This window comes from Pseudopodoces humilis, chromosome 7 (assembly GCF_049639895.1).
Source record: "Pseudopodoces humilis isolate 2021_Gansu_Grassland_sample_001 chromosome 7, ASM4963989v1, whole genome shotgun sequence".
Taxonomy (NCBI): Eukaryota; Metazoa; Chordata; class Aves; order Passeriformes; family Paridae; genus Pseudopodoces; species Pseudopodoces humilis.
The window spans coordinates 35,640,795-35,659,009 of NC_142206.1; the positions used below are offsets into that span (position 1 = coordinate 35,640,795).

Sequence of the window (18,215 nt, forward strand, 5' to 3'; positions counted from 1 at the left end):
TAACCTGCCTTATTTTGGAAAACAGCAAAAGAAGATTACTGGGTTTCAGCAGGCATTGTGGGACTATGCTGACTCCTCAGAACCAGGGAATTCCCAAAATGAAAGTCCTTTCTTTTTGGATATGCTAGTACCAGCAGCGATAGTAAAATTTACACAGCACAAAGCCTTTTTCCAGCATCTTACAGATACAAATTCATTCAAAAATATTAGGTTTAATTTATTCTTGTATCATGTACTTCCTAATGTTAAGTATATTAATTAATAAGGTATTTTTGTGGAGGCATTTTGCACTATTAGAACGCCCACATCAGAAGCCAGACCTGGCAGCTTTATTATGTCTGCTGAATAAAGCTAATAAAAAGGGGGGGAAAAAAAGCACACATGATGACACAAAAGTATCCTAGCCAAATTATAATTCCATACAAAACCCTTCAGATAGTCTTTGCACAATTCTGATTCATCCTGTCATATATGAGTCTTGCCCTTCCCCCACACCAATGTATAAATGTGTCCCATCTGTCACTGTCTACACCCTCACCAAATCAAGGATAACAGCCAGGTCTTTAGGCTTAACCACTGACACTGGTTTGGAAAGTTTTGGCTCTGGACAGAGCAGATCTAGACAAACCTACTTGGTGAGTCCTGAAGTTTGAGGGCAGTACTACGTTACAAATACAGAAAAACAAGGTTGTATATTAAAAGGGAATGAACACACCTGGGCCATGTCAGCACAGATAAAAAGGTTGTGTTGATTGCCATTATTCCTCAAAATAACATTTTGGGATCTTGTACTAATTCATAATAATCCAAATGATTATGAATGAAATCTCAGAGATACTACAGGGAAGTAAAATGTGTGCTGCAGCATTTGGAAGTTTTCCATATGCACAAACCCTTTTGCTAGTACTTAGAAACTACAAGAACTTAGTTGCTAATTTTCTCTTGATGTACCACACACTCCTGAACAATTCCTACTGTTCCAGTCATAGAGCTTCTATGAATCCCCAGTTTAAGCCGTGGTGACTCAGATGTAGGGTCATAAGCCGACAACAAATAGGTGAATTAAGAACAAGTGGCAGCTACCTGATGATAAAACCAACCTGAACTTCTCTCCTCTTCCAAGCTGAAGAGTGAAATACCCACAAAACCTCTGGGATCTCTAACAATTGCATTCAAAAAGCAGACATATCACATATGAAATTTCAGAATATGTACATCTTAACCTGTTTGGCATTTTCTGTTCTAGCTAGAGATTCTATCTAATCTAGAGATTTCTATTCTAGTCTAGAGATTTAGAAAATATTAGGTGCACAACTGACACAATATTTAATGGTTTCCTAAATATACATCTCGTAGCTTGAAATTATTGGCTTGATTATTGTCTATATCTTATCTAGTTGTAATGAACCTCTGAAACAATCATATTGGGGCAAACTAGGTCGAAAAAGCACTAAAGTACTTTACATCAGTTACAACAAATTCACTTCTACAGCGTTTAGTGCATAGCAGGTAGTACTGGGACTACTGTTATTTTATGGCACAGCAGTGTGCAAAGTAACCCAGTCCAAATTTACCTTCTGTATCCTAAAATGATTTAATATGTTCAGTAAATAGTTCAGCTGAACTTTGAATATCATAGATATGCAACACTTTAAGAAAAAAGAGACCTACTTTTTAAATACTTTTTGATTTTGACCTTTATTATGTTTAACTATTTTAAGGTATTGTAAAAAGGCAAGAAAACTAAAAAATACATAAATTATTGTAGAATTCACCTAAATCCCTATTTAAATATTCAGTTTTCAATGTCAGATTCATGGAGTTCTCAATTCTTAGTTCTATTTAGTGCATGACCCTATATTCACCTGGTGGATCTGGCACTAGGTCAATGTGAACATTACTTAGGATTGGTTTACTTACTCAAAGCCTCTATTTCACCTCCTATTATTTTTAAATAAACTAATATTTTGGAGCAAACTCCAGGAGCACTATGCAAAACAGCATAGGGGTTTTTATTAAACATATGGGCACACTGAAAGTTAGCTCCCATTCAGAGAGGAATGTGCAGTTGGTGTCACTGGAGCACGGAAAGATAACTTGAGGGTGACAAGAATAAAACACAACAGAATAGTATTAATTCACAGTTAACTCAAGTGCCTTCAAAAGAAAATATTAATTTTGCCTTTGAGGATCTTCAGTCTAATGAACTCTACTTCAGCCATTAGAAAAGGACTTGTAATTAGAAGTGGTTTAAGGCACCAAGATGCTTTCAGCTGCAACACTCCAGCTCTTTATTCCCTTTCTCAAGGGCCTTTTTTTTCCAGTTCAGTGAGCCAGGGAGGAATACAAGACTCTGTAGGGACTGGAACTGGGAAAAGGAGATGCGTCTTCTGTAGGAGTGTGGAACACAAAGGCTTCTTAGAGTGGCTATTTCTGAGTCACTGGAAACAAGGACTCCCTATTTCAGTGGGCTAAGACAAAAGAGCATCTGTATTAAGTGTTGGGTGTGAGGGAAGAAAGAGAAAATGGCCACCTACAACTCAAGACAATTCCCTCCCACAACATCTACTGCCCTAGTTCTGCAGAATCACTTCTATATATAGCTAAAAAGCCTCAAGCCAGCTCTGCTTATAACAAATCCACAGAGGCAAACAACACCTGGTGCTTTATATTCTGTCAGTGATACATACATAGTCTTTTCAACTAAAAGTATTTACATTTTAAATCTTGAATTATTAAGCAAAAAAACCTGTAATTCCTGATTCTTCATCAAAAATCAAAAATAAGTAACATTCTACTTACCTACGCCCCACGAGACACATCATTCCTATTTTAAAAGCAAACCTCAGCTAGACAGTTTCCAAGAAATCACTTCAAGTGTGTTTATAAAATGACCTTACCATATTCTTCTAGAAAACAAATAAAACTTCCCAAAATAATGGAAGCTTATATTAAAAAATAAAATTAAAATTATATTGTATCATATAAATGCATTTTGAAGCAAAAGCACAGGTAGCTAAAATATTTTCTTTTCACAACAGAAACACAATTTTTTTCTTCCAACTACCTTTTTTTTTTTCCACACCTACCTTTAATTACTGCTACTTTAGGGTAACCCACCATTATCCAGATTGGTGGATTCATCATTTATCAGACAGTATTGTATTTAGAATACAGTTATCTTAGATATTACAAAAACTGTGGTTTATATATACATGTTTGTATTGCTTTATGGATATTCTGTGGAGCTGGAATTCTGGAGCACACAGAAAGAATGCATATGTTTTAGGAAGAAATAGAAACCTCATCCCTGGAAGTGTTCAGTGGGGCTTTGAGCAACTGCTCTAGTGGAAGATGACCCTAAGCATTGTAGGGTGTTGGAACTGTATGATCTTTAAGGTTCCTTCCAACATAAACCATTCTATGATTATAGGAAACACAGTTATTTCTTTCAAATAAATAGGTGCTTGGTCATGGAAATCTTTATTTTAGCATAACAAAATATTCCTCAGACTAGCTACGTAGTATTTCTAAAATGCAGTACTTCTAACATTTGAAAAGCCTGCTCTTTTCTGGTTTCATCCCAAATACATGCTACAGGAGAAAGATGCCAATACTTCTTAGTTTCAAAAGCTTTTGAAATTTTGAAGAAAAACCAAACTTTTTTTAGAAAATCCATTGTGAAAGTCAAAGAGAGCAACCTCTGACATGAATCACCCACTTAAAAAAATATATATTTTTTTTTAATTTAGGCTTTACACTCTTCATATATAGAGCTGTAACTTACTTGTACACTGTTCATGGCTATTTCCACAGAAATATGGAACTGTAGAATCCTAGACTGGGTTTTTTTTTTAATTCAACCATAGTCTGAAAGAAAGAGCTATCCCAATGGCAGTATGGTATCAGAAGTTCATTGCTGGTGATCACTTGATTGTGAAATTTGTTCAGCTTAAAAATAAAATGTTTATTTTCTACAATACTTCAGCAAATTCCCAAGTCCTAAAAATTAAGTTAAATTTTTTTCCCCACGTGTTACTACCAGTATAAATTAGGGCTTCAGTCTAACCAATGACCTCTTTCAAGCCTAAGAAATGCAAAGATCACTTTTGTATTGAAATATTTTCATGTTCATTAATTTTACTGTTTAGTATAAGAATTTTGACCTTCACTATGGAATCTGGGCGCTACTAATCTGATTTAATTCCTGCATGCCTTCAAATTCATACTAATAATAATAATAAGATGTTGCTGATAGCATGGTAGGGAGTAAATTCAGTACATACCTCATAGCCAGGGCTGACAGGAGACTGACAGGTAGTTGGAAAGAAGGAAAAACAGAACAAGGAAATAAGGGAGAGAAAAAGACAGAAAATAATGTTATTTTAGAAGCAAGCATGAATGTGGGAACATATTATACTCTCATTCTTTTTTATAGATTAAATGCTTAAGAACTGCATTAGAGCTGAGACATGTAAAAATCTGGGTTGCATGGTATTCTCCTAGTTCTACTTTGTTTTTAGCATTTCTATTAATGAGTTTTACACTACTAAGTTACGAATCAAAAGAAGATTTCTTTTCTCTGGAGGTAGATTTTTAAAGCTGCACCCAAATATAGGCCCCATTTAATTTTCAGCTCAAATGAAATATTTTATTGGCTAATGAAAACATTTATTCCCCAAACTGAAACTGTTTCTGTGCATGGTGGTTCTGTGCAAGGATAATTAAAGTATAGGTACATTTTGCAGGACTCCACATTATCCTGACTCAAAGATTTTTAAATGACAAAATTTCATAAGATAGGGCATAACTTATTTACTTTGTAAGTGTAATTTTTCCAGAAGGCAGACAGACTTACATGCTGTGTCTCCTATCAGGTGTACACTACATCAACAAAAAAAGAAACAGCAACTAAGTTTGATAATGACATCTATCAAAGATCTCCAGGAATTATTCTCTCTCAACTGCTCTGATTCTACATAGTAATTAGGGGTAAAAATACATTTGAGTCCTATTTGAAGAACTGATTGATATAACAGAGATTATGTTTTGTTAGCAGTGATACAAGTAACACATCAATATTAGTAATGAATGATGCACTTTCAAGAACAAGGTTGATGTTTTTCAGTATATTCACACAGACTGTAGAAAAATGAAAGACATTCCAAAGTGCATGGTTTGATTGGCATCGCCATATAAACTGCCATAAAACTTGACTCACAAGCACTGTGGAAGAATTGAGTCCAAAGGACAGATCTGGTACATGAGAACTGACAAAGCTTATGCCACTTAAAAAAAAAGCAGTTGTGGGGGTGGGAATGGAAATACATTCAAAGGAAAAAAAACTAAACAGAACAAAAGACATATAGAAGTTGTGTAAGAGCATTTCTGAAAATCTGGTAAATTATACCATGATTTCATGAAATAAAAGTGAGATAAGAAAACTATTTGATTTCTCTAGGCCCATCCCTTTTCCTACTGTAAATATATTTTCTTTGTGCGTGCACGTGTGTGTGCGCATGTGTGATGTTCTGAATCATCAACACAGGGACACCAGTGTTTACAAGTTCTCTGAGAAGTACAGCCTGCAGTATAGATGACACTGCCTTTCTTAACTGCCCTTCTTTTAATGCTTTCAAACATTTTGAAACATATAGCTTGGCAGAACAGGTATTTTGTATAAGAATGTGTCAACAAACAACATGGTCATATAATTTAAAATGCTTTCAAATTGAAAAACTTCTGCTACATTTTAACTGTATAGTGCAGTGAGTATTTAGAGACGGTATACCAGGATGCTCACTCAATTTTTTTAACCAAAATTAAAAAAAAAAAAAGAGATCAGAATTAGGGCCAGCCTTCCTCAAAATTTTCTGTCTTGACCTAAGTAATTTGTGAAACAACCTGCTGAGAATTATGATTAATCCATAAACATTTGTTGCTGTAGTTTGTGGAACTTAAGCACCTTACTCATTTATGCAGCCTTTCAATTAAAAATACAGATTCATAATGTTAACCTTAATTTCCAAGTAGCTTTAGACTAATGATAATCAGTAGCATAAGTACATAATTATGGTTCATAGATGGTACTGCATCTAACACCATGTCTACATAATTTGCAGTAGTGTCCTTTCAGTATGTCAAGTTTAATAAGTTTAATATTCTAATTGAGAGGAAAACATGATAATTGTTGTGTGTACTTATAAATTCTTTCCTCTCTTTTAAACCTTAAGGTTTTCAAAACCTTCCCTTAGGAGTGGATTCATTTATACACTGTGTAAAATCTTAACTATTCAAGTGTATTATGACCATGAGTACTAAAAAGAACAAACATGCTAAAAATAAAAAATAGGTATCTTTGTCATTTACTCCAATCAACATTTTGTTTTCAGAAGAGTTACTTTCATTTCAGAAAACTAATATATTAATGAATATACAAGTAAACCATATATTTACATGCTTTGGTGTATGCTGTACATCTATATGTACGTCTACACATACATATACAGACATAAATACATTCACCACAAAGAGCCATTTAAGGATCTAGCAGAGATTTCTCCTACTTTCTTCTGAACACACAGAAATATGCTAAATACACAGCCTCCAACTAATTAACTACAGACTTGAATGTGACAGATACTCAGTTTAATGTTGTGGTGTCTGGGTCACCACAGCATTAAACTGTTTTAAAGTATTTTAATGAGGTGAATCTTTCCTATTTAATAAGCCAAAGGAAATAATGATCCAATACAGAAGAAATTCAGTATCTAGTTCCAGAAGAGATTCTCCAAGATCCAATTACTTATGTACACCAACTGCATGGGTGGCAGTTTTAGATCTTAAAAAATAACCTAATTCTTGACAAAGGAGGGGACTCCTGGGAGTATCAGAAGTGACACATACCTTAAACCCACATACCTCAAGCTGGTGACTTCCCTTTTATGTCAAGATGCCCTCTCTTACTTTATAATTTACATACCACCCCCTCCTCTGTAGTCTGTAACAGGCAAAACCAGATTCTATGGCACAAAATGTCATCGTTTCTTAGCTCCTCCCATGGCCTCCACAGCTAGGGAATCCCATACCAGAAGGGCTTCATCCGTCACGCTGGGTGAGGGCTCTGCAGAAACTGTTCGAATGGTGCTGAGTCCTGTTAGGGATACATTTGACAGGCGTCTTTTCCGTACACCACTGCAGTTGTTAGGAATTTTAAATGCACATCTCTTATGGTAATTTAGACCACATCCTGAAAAGAGAAATTTAAAACCATTTGATTATGGTTTATTATTCAAAAAAGCAAATAATTTTGGATTTTTTTCAAAACCAACACAAATTCAAAAACACTACCCTTATTTATGATTGATTTTCTTCCATCTAGTTTGCTCTTATAATTTAGCAAATTTTTAGAGAGATAATGTTATCACAACCCAAACAGATGTATGTACAACAAGTGTTTTTTCTTTGATTTTTCAAAATCTATGCTCTCAAAATGCAGGTAATTTCTATATCAGCACTTGGGAGGCAAGGAAGTCTCACCGCAAATGGCATAGTCTATTGGATTCAGTCTACCAGAAGTCAAATAGGTGTGGCAAAATGAGAAAATAGCTCTTACAATCTCATAAGGATTGACAGTAACTTCAGTTAAATAATCTGAATTATGTGATACAAAATGAGACACAAGATCATTAGGAATTGTAAGGGAAGAGTAAAACACCCAGCCTTTTCTTATATGTATTGACTGAATTTTTTTCCACTCAAGGTTACAGAGCCATATCTAAGATGCCTCAGAGCAGTCAAAAAGCTAAGTTCTTTAATCAGTTAATTGCTTTGACAGCTCTTACTGTCTCTAACCAATTTAAAAGCAACATTAGACACAACACACAGAAGTAGAATGGAAAAGTCTCTTCTTTAGACTGAAAAATTACACCTCACTGCAGCTTACCTTCACATTTGAGCCCCTGACGCACCAGCCCCCACAGCATCTCTCCACAATGGTCACAAAAGGCTGGAGCACGATATGAATGAACAAACAGAGCATGGGGCCGGATTTGAAAGTCTTCAAATGTAGCAGAGGCTGTAACAGTAAGATCATAAATTAACAGAAAATTAAGGGATAAAAAACGAACAGAATTAGTAACATAACTACTGTTCTTCACTTATTAGGTACTTCATCACAAGGCAAAGCAAAACTTCCTTTTGGCCACTGTGATGCTGAACCTTGAATTTGAAATTGTTCACTGCATAATATTTTGAAGATAAATAGAATGATGATATCGCTTCATACAATGACCACTGGAAAAAGCATAAAGCTGCATTTACAAACCTGCAGCAGTAATGTCTCTGACATTATTTTTCCAGTCAAACACAGGAGTATAAGAGAATATCAACATTTACCAAAATTGTCAAAGTTCAATCAAATGTCAGAAATTTTTCAAAATACTCTTTTACAGGCTTGACTCACTATACCTTGAAGGTGTACATACATTAAATAAACTGAACAAATCCAGTAAAGAAGTACTGCAAGGTCTTTTTGAGATGTAAATGAAAGTGTGTCTAAAATGTTCTTTTTCTGCTGATCATTTGGTATCATTAATTCAGCAGCCAAAGCTGGTATCAGTGAACTGACCACACTCCAGTCAAAAATATATATTAGAGCTTAAAAAAACCCCATGTAATAATATACCCAAACTTCAATAAAGAAAAAAACCTTGCAAGGCAGACTGGAAGATGGTTGTGCATTTCTTGAAGTACCAAATCCTTATAAAGTGACATGAGCCTGCAACTAGTGTAACAGCTGTGAAAGTTAGAGAGGCTAGTTAAGGGCATTAGGGCAAACTATAAAAACAGCCAACTAAAATGTTTTAAAAACTATTTATAATACAGAGACAACCAGTACCACAGCACTTTTAAAAACAGACTTAAAACATTTTCTTTTTCTTATTAAATATCTTAAACATATATCAGATAGTCTAAAGAAGTATCTGTCAAATGTTAAACACTAATCACATATGCAAACATTTGATCTCATTCAGACTGCTATTTAAACAAGTTGTGTGCTTACTTTTCACAGATATCAGGATGAATGCAATAGGTATGTAGCCACTTAACAGAAATACTTTTGTCTTTCAACAGAAATACATTCCTGATTTGCAACTGACAGAAAGAAAGAAAAAAAACTATACCCAAAACCAAAACAACCCTCCCCTGGCCAGCCCTGTTTTTTAATGGTTCAATTCAAAGGAATTCCTAAAAGATCCAAATACCCTGGCTTGTTCCTCGTCTACTAATGAAAAGAGAACCAAAAATCTGCATACTGATCAAGAAAATATTTTTAACTAACTAGAGGAGGCTACCAGTAAAGACTTATTCCCTGGTCTCAGCTGCTTCTCTGCAAAAAACTGCTACTCTTTTCCAAAATTGTCCACAGAAAAATAAGTTTCTAGTCTCAGTCAGTCTTGAGATCAATTAACAAAAGTATTTAGATTACCATCACAAAAGTAGGATCCAATGATTCCAACAAAATCAAACTTCACTTCTTAAAAATGTCTTTACTAGAACAATCCAAATCATTTAACAGTTTGTTTATTTCAGGATTTCCCTTTCTTCTCTCAGGATTATTTCATATAAAGCCACATTACAAAAGTTTACTTAATTCATAACCCTAAGACTTCAGAAAATAGTCCTACATATTAGAAACCTCCTGAAACTAAATTAAATAGTTTTGTATTTATCTAAAAATGTTACCTCAGGCATATTTTTCACTCAAGGGCTTTCAAACACTTGTTTGAATATATTATTTTTCTACTTTTTTTCCTTACTACAGTGGTCAAATTCACTGTTAAGACAATGCTCACCCTGTAATGACAATACTCTCCTTGGTGTACTAGAAAACACAACTCATCACAGAATGGGTCAGGTTTGGAAGTCACCACAGCAGAGCCTGGTCCAACTTCCCTGGGTCAAGCAGGGCCATCCTAGAGCACATGGCACAGGATTGCTCCAGATGGTTACTGGGTATCTCTGCTGTGGGAGACTCCACACACTCTCTGTGCAATCTGTTCCAGTGCACAGTAAAGAAATTCTTCCTTATATCCAGGTGGAACTTCCTGTGCATCGGTTTTTGCCCATGACCATGCAATTACTTGGTACCACTGAAAAGAGCCTGGCTCTGTCTTCTTGACACCCTCCCTTCAGAACACATTTTAGATGTTGAACAGATTCGTTGTGATTTTAATTGAGGACTCAGAGTGAACCACCTTTTTGTGCGCATTGCCAGATGCTTTTCTGCACTTCCAACCAAATCAAAGGATATGTTGGAAGGGTCAAGCACTCAAAGCTTTAAAATATATTTTGATGCTAATAAAATACAAATATACATTTGCATACTTCACTTGTACAAAGAGAACAAAATACCGGCATATACATTTCCCTATTTAATTTCATATTGAAGATAGGAATTCAGACACTGATCTGTGAAGTTCAAGGATTTGTTTTTCAGGGCCTCTATTATCACCAGCATGCTGAGCTGTGACAGGTCAGCAGCTGGATGAGATCAAATTATAGATGCAAATCATACTGACCCTTGATAATTCACTTCCTCTTCTCTTGCCTGGTCTATGAAATCATGATATAAATGTGAAGATACGGTCTTCAGCATCTTGGACACTCCAGCCACACAACACACTACAACATGCTACAACATCTCCTCAGCAACTCAGCTATAAGCACATCACTAAGCCTTTTCCATCTCTCTACTTGTCTCCTTCAGATTTGCCATCTACAGCTTCAAGCCTGAGCTCTTCTGTTCCAGACTTTTGTTCATGGATTTTGCATAGCATATTTACCTACAGCTTTATGAAGAATGTTGTGATTAACATCTGATTCTTTGCAAGTGAAATGATCATGGAAAATGTGTGTATGTATTTATGTATGTGTGTAGGAGCCCGTTCAAGGATACCCACCAAAACTGGAACCCTACACCCTACCAGCTTCCAACAGAACTGCATGGGGCCCTTTTTGCTATTGTGTCTCTAGCTTAAATTTGCACCTGCAAATATGAAATCAAGAAGCTGATGGAAACAAGATGCTCAGTGAGTATGCACTTCTCTCCTAGGAGAAGACAAGCAAGACCCTACTGTTAGCATCCTCCAGACATGATAGCCATGAATTTTGGTAACATATATGTGAATTTTAGAGATGCAAACTTTTTGTTTATCAAAATAGACTTTCCTGAGGTTGTTTCCAGAAGCATACAAGTAATAACCAAACCACTATTAAAACAAGGGATATGTACAATAAAAACAGTCTAAATCTCAATCTAGCAAAGGATTTATGTATCTAAGTTCATGACAATTGCATTGAATAACCTAATGTTATGCCTGTATCTAAGTTCTATTTTGCATCAATGATGCTTACTAAATTGGAAGACTGGGAAGGAGTTTTACATTGATTCAATGGGTAATTTTACAAATAGTATGAACAGTGCACCAAAATCACAAATAACGTAATAAAAATCAGTAACTCAGTCAACTTCAATTGGTTTAACATTTTAGATAATGGATTTAAAATATATTATCTTAAAATATCTTAAAAAAAAAATGGGGATTGTGAGAAGTAGATATATTTTTCTCTGTAGAAGAAAACATGAAATCAAAATCTCCCATGAGTAGTTTTGTCTTAGGAAGTGATTTATAAATTAGGTCTTCCTTTTAAACTTCTTCCTACCATCTAGTCAGTCAACTTTTTAAAATAACATGTCTAAGAAGTTTTTCATACTGCCATTAATGTTCAAAGCTTTAACCTTCAGAATATTCCTGTTATTCACTGAAAAAAAACAAAACCCAAAGCCCTGCTGATGAAGAGAAAGATACGAATATTTTTTTTTCCGAAATAAATTGAGGGCTTTCTTGGTAACAAAACCTCCTGTAATCAGGCTTTGACAGACTACTGATGGGGTGAAGACAATTTTGTGGCTGTATGTAAAATTGGGCTGTAAAAAAGGGGCGCCTCTAAATATGGCTATAAGCGCATCCTAAAAAACTAATTACTCTGCAGAAAAGTTTGCAATATTATGTTCTTGTTATGACACTGTTACACTGTTAACTCTCAGAGTACCTTGTCATCATCTATTTAAGCTTTCCTAGTATCACCAAAACACAGACATTGAAACTGCAACAGTTTTGACAAGACTATTTCATCAGGTCTATTAATGACTTGGCTGTTAATGGATAGTACTCCTTGTTCCGGGCTCAGTAGCACATCTATCATTCAGCACAGCTGGAAAGTAAAACAAGAATACATTGCAAATCAGAGAGGCAAGGTCTTGCTTTCAGAAAGAGGCAAATTATTTACTTCACCAGTTTGTGTTCCAAGCCCAAAAGGGCTTTGAACTATAAGCAGAGGTGAGATCCTGCTATTATGAGTAACAGAGCTTCACATAATGGGCACTGTCATCTTGCATCCACGCCTCTCATGGCAGAAGAAACCATCAATCACAAGACTAGCAATATCTTGCAGCTATGAAAAACAGGCCTTCTCCTGCTACCTTCTCCCATTTGGAATGCATTTAAGAGTAATGTGTTCTGTTGAGTTCCCACAGGCATTTGTAACTTGAGTCCTTACAAGAAGTCCTGGCATCCATCACTTGAAAAATTAATATAACTCACAACTATACACTACTAAACTTCAAGCACTGGTTAAACAATAACAATTAATGGCTGAGTATACAGCTCAGCTGGACTAAGGGAATGGAAACCATTTTATTCTTTCCAATGTTCCAATCCTGGAAATCAAATACAGTTCGAGATTCCAGAGTTTCATTTAAGTTAGCAGAGTTCTGGCAATTCATACAGGCCAATGACTCCATATCTGATCACCATCCTAAAATCTGAATTAAAAACTAAACTATAATTATCAGGACCTTAATACTGACTAGAAATAATCACTTTCTAAAAGCTACACATGTGCACATTTACAATCATTCTGCTTCTTTATTTGTTCTGCTTTGAAGTAGGGAAAATTTGAATACATTAAGCTTTCTGGATATGAATGTATTTTAGCACTCTAAATTTACGTACAGGGAAAATCCTTCTAATACAATCAATTTCATTTTGGTTTTTTTACCTATTATTGATTTATCCCAATGCTTTAGGTAAAACCAGTTCTAATTACGAATGCTAAATTGACATTCTGGGGACAGAGGGAAAGATACTTTTTGAGAACTGAATTTGGAACTTTTGAGCAGAAGCCTGCTACTTGCTAAATGTAACTGGCACAGGCTAGTTGCAATTTTTTTTATAAAACCCACACTAATCAAAAGCTGCATGTCATCAATCCTCCAGCGACAGAGGTACAGGAAACCAAATCACCTGCTACGTGGCTGCTGCTGCACCTGGACTATTTAATTTGGAAACATGAGCTGGGGTGTCCAAGAAGCCAAGGAGAGGGGGAAAAAAAGGTCCCCAAAAAGAAACAGTAATGTCAGAAAGAAGTGGGGCTGGAAAGGTGATGGTGAAAACCCTGCATACAGGGAAGATGCTGGAAATAGGGGAAGACCCCAGAGATCAGAGAGATGGAGGCCACAGAACCTCCATGCATTTTGGTCAGTGATGCCCAAGGTTGGTAGCTGCTAGCGGTGGCACAGTGTGAACAAACAAGACTTTGTGCCCAGCCTTCCATGGCCAGCAGCTAACTCCTTACTGACAGGGGCAGTGGGAAGCTGGCAAATGTAAGGCTGAGAGGGGAGCAAAGGAGACAGAGTGGGAGGCATCCGAGTAAGGCTCTCATCTCTTTCTTTCTTAAATCCCAGTATTCACTCTGTGCTGTTGCTTACACTGTCTCATCAGCGACATGAGATTTAAGTAATAAACTGAAGGAGACAATAAACCATTTGCAAGCATTTTTCTAGTGCTAGCTCAGAATTTTAAGCAGAGTAATAATAAAAGATTAAGATCTATGAGTCAATGTGCTTGATTCATCTACACACTGAATTTTTAAAGTTCAGTTTTGATGTACTTCTATTTATTTGTGAATGATTGCACAGTTTCAAGTCTAAAAACTATACAGCTCACTAGGTTTAAGTTAATTTGAAATCCCATCACTCAATTCTTTCATTATTTTTCACCCAAGTGGAAAAACAACAATATCTTACTTCACAGCTTCAGGCCCTGTTAATCATAAAACACTGCAAAGGTATCAATTTAGCACAGTAAAAAAAAATTAAATACTCTGCAGGTTTACTGGACCTATTGATGCAGTGTTCAAAATTGATTCTGACTACTAGCACTAAGGAGCAACCTCAAATGATAAAAAAAAAACAAAAAAAAAAACCTCTTGCTCCTTTTCCATTCTCTGACTGATCTAAATTAGTATCTTCAAGTAAATGCTATGAGTCCTTTACATCTTTTTTTCCTTTGACTTTTTTTTTTAATATTCTTCACAGCTATTCTTCAAGGATTCTGAAAAAAAAACTCAAAAAGAATTAATAGCACCTGTAAAACATATTTAATTCCCGTAAGTTTCTTTCCTAAAAGGTTAATTTTTTTTTTTATAGGGTGAATAAATGCTACTGGTTAAAAGTATAATGGAATTAAAAGTACAACCTTGTGCTGAATTCAGTACAGAATGATGGAACCACCTCTTCACACATTAAATTATTTTTAACAAACTATAATCTTAACTATCTGCAAAAGTTTAGATATCTTTTAGAATTAGCCTAAGAATTCATAAACACATACCATTACAGAACAAATACAGGTTGGCCGTTTTGGGGGTTTTTGCAGTTTTATTGGATGTCCACAGGCCCTGATGGGATGCACCCAGCAGCACTGAGGAACCTGGCTGATGTTCTTGAGAGGCCACTCTCAGCAATCTTTGAATAATAATGGTGATCAGGAGAAATGCCCAAATTCTGGAGGAAAGTAAATGTTATTTTCACCTTCAAGAAGGGTGAGAAAGAGGATCCAAGAGAACTACATGCCAGACAGCCTCACCTGAAGCCTTTGGAAGGTGATGAAACAACAAATCTCAGTATGACCACTTCTGGAATATACTTTAGTGTCTGTCTGATTAATAATGCTTTCTTAGGATCTCAGATCTTTGATGAGATCATCAGAGATGGAACAGAAGCATGACTGTATATAACCATTCAATTTTCTCAGCCCAACTGAATCTTACTGGGGTAACACCAGAAAAGGGAGAAGGGAAATTAAAAATGCTAAAGGAACACACTAGATGACATAACCTGGAAGAAATAAATTAATTGTTGTTCTGAATTGCAGTTGATTTTTTAAAATTGTTTACGGAAATTCAATAATGACTCATCACAGAAATCTCCAGTGCCTGGCCAGGTAGATCAGAAGGTCAAAATTACATAAGCAAAATGTTTAATTGCTCACTAAAGACAGCAGAAGTGTTCTACTCACAACATGATTACCTAATATTTCACCTATGCGCATGAATAACTAGAAATGAACACTAGGAAATGGTGATACTAATACTCCCCACATGACATTCTGTGTTCAGTTGCTGTGAACAGCTGTGACATGAGGAAAACCACTAGAGGCATAGAAGAGACTTACATATAAGGACAGATTAAAAGCCTGGAATTGCTTTGTTTGGAGAGGAAATGAGTAAGAGTTTACTGGACTCAAGAAGAGGAGGAAGCAAAAAAAAAAAAAAACAACAACAAAAAAACCAAGGACACAAACATAACTGATGCAGAATAACCTTCTACACTACCAATTTACAATGATAGGAGTCTTCATGTCCTAAGAAGCAGAAAAGCTCTCCAAACTTCTTTTTGGCAACAAGTCACATCTTAACTATGTTAACAGAAACATTCTTGGGGCCACTTTAAAAGCTAGAGTGAGCCAGATTTCAGATGGAATGGCAATATCTCCAGGCTTGAGTCACACTACCATTGAGATATAAAAACCAGCAGACTGTAATCTGTGTCAGTTCCTCAGTATCCTTCTCCTTAGCTGCCATTTCAAATTGCTATATTCCCCAAGGGAAGGAGTTTTGCTTGTTTGTGCTCAGACCTCTTTTAGCTACAAACCTCAAGCACTTCCTAGAGAATGTGTATCTTACCACAAAGGGCTGTAAACATAATTGATTGGAAATTACTATAAGAAGGTGTATTTCTATTTGCTCTCTCAAAATCAAGGCCAGCAGTCAGCCAATAGAAATAAATTCAATGAGTCCAATAGTGATATGGAAAGATGTATTTTTTACATAAGCCATATTTCATACATACATTTTCCTGACATACATCAGGAAAATGTATGTAGAATATACTGCTGACCATGTGAATAAGTTGTCTGATGGACAAGTTATTCCAAGTGCATTACCCTTTATTTTTCAATGTGCTGAATCATTTATAGCTACTCTCTATTCAAGATCATCTCTATCATTTAACAAACACACTGATACAAATGTCTCATCAAGCATGTACTAGTCAAAGAAACCATTAAACAAATCAATCAAACAAAATCTTGTGTGACAAATCAAAGAGTTTTCTGCTTGGCTGAAGCAAGGCTTGCTCCCCTTTAAATTTGCAGCTAGTGAGAATAAACTGGGGAGGTAATTATTTTATGAAAGGGTATGGCATCTGATGAGGAAAAGGGAATTCTTTGCATGGTGACACTTTTATAATTAAATCTGCATCAGCAGCAAAACAACCAGCAAAATATGAAGAACTGGGAAAAGGAGAAAAAAAAATTTGAAGTTTTCTTACCCAAATATTAAAATAAAATTCCATAAAGAAATGAATTTTCTTTTCCTAATATATAACTTCCACTGAGCCTATAGCAGTGGTCTCCAAAGTGAGGTGCATATATCCCGGGTGTGCAAAAGACAATCCATTAGAGTGCAGAAGGAAAATAATATAAACTTCAGCTACATATATAGATTTTAAATAAATAAATACACACATATTGAAGGTATATGCTTGAAGATTTTTTAGTGATGAGGTGCACAAAAAGAAATTTAGACTTTATTACTCTGTCTTTAAGAAAAGTTCAAGTGCTATTAAAGACACTTCTGTGAAATAATTTATAGCTATACCATAGATGCAATGAAAAGCTAAATAGTAAATAAATTTGTAAAACAGTAAACAGAGCTGATATATCCTTTGGTGAAAATACGTGTTTTATTATCATGCACTTTTTTCCATCAATGCCTTTTTAATTATAAGCTTTCCATATTGATTCCAAATGCTAATCAGATGACAGCATTGCATTTAAGTCTAAATGAGCGCAGAAATATCCACTAAAATATTGGACAAAATACTGCAGGCTCCAAGTTTCATTCATCACCTCTAGTCTTTTAAGATCAGCTGACATGGGGGCAGCTGAAGTATAAATCTTGAGTAACATATTGAGTTACTGTTACTAAGTGGACTGCGTTAAACTCAGTCAAAATTATGGTATCTAAAATCTCTTTCAAAAGGGTAAATGTGATATGTATCATATTTAGAAAACTGAATAAAAATTAATAAGAAAGGTAACAAAAATTGCCTCACTGAACTAAGAATACTTTAAGAATTTTTAATAAATTAAACAATAAATAAAATAATAATAATAAATAATAAATTAAATCCTTTAATAAGGATTTCTTAAACTCCAGGGGCTTTAAAATAAACATAACATACAAATAAAATCAAGACTTAATTTGGTCCACTTTGGAAGCTGGTAGGCATTTTTTAATGCATTAACTGCAATTAATGTAGCTAATCAGCTTCAATTCCACCTTTCTTGGAATGCTGGCTGTACAACTTATTGAGGTGAGGCCTGGTAAAATGGCGCAACATGAAATATGTCTCTTTTCAGTGAAAGCATGTGATAGAAATACAAAAACATACGAATTACTGGATCAGACAAAAATCTACTAAGCCTGGAATCCTGTCTTTAAAAGAGGAGTTCTGAAAGCAACATCAGCATTCTCTGAAGCAGAGAAGGTGCAAAGGTAGATGACACAAGGGCAGTGACATGACAAGCCACTTTTCTGTTCTGCTGCTACACCTGACACTTTACTAGTAATGCTTCCCAGATCATTCATGAATGTATTTAACAGCACAGACTTAAGCACCTTGCTGCTAACCTCCTTCCACTGTGGCAACAGCATGCACTTCTACCCTTTGCTTCCTAAGTCATAAACATTATCCATTTGAGCATTTACCCTGCTCTCTTGTGAAAGAATAATTTCTTTATGAA

At 35.4% G+C, this 18,215-nt stretch overlaps 1 protein-coding gene across 2 annotated transcripts in view; it reads right to left on the reverse strand.

The window, feature by feature from the left end:
- The window catches only part of PRKD1 (protein kinase D1), a 116,670-nt gene that overhangs the window by 35,285 nt on the left and 63,170 nt on the right, over window positions 1–18,215 (reverse strand). Inside the window, exons 3-5 of one of the 2 annotated variants that reach the window (XM_088057772.1) lie at window positions 7,946–8,077; window positions 7,089–7,249; window positions 4,287–4,310 (exon numbers count right to left, since the gene is read on the reverse strand). In XM_088057772.1, the coding sequence (XP_087913898.1) occupies window positions 4,287–4,310; window positions 7,089–7,249; window positions 7,946–8,077 (317 nt within the window). The remainder of the gene's footprint in view (window positions 1–4,286; window positions 4,311–7,088; window positions 7,250–7,945; window positions 8,078–18,215) is intronic. The other variant, XM_005520317.3, reaches the window with a different exon arrangement.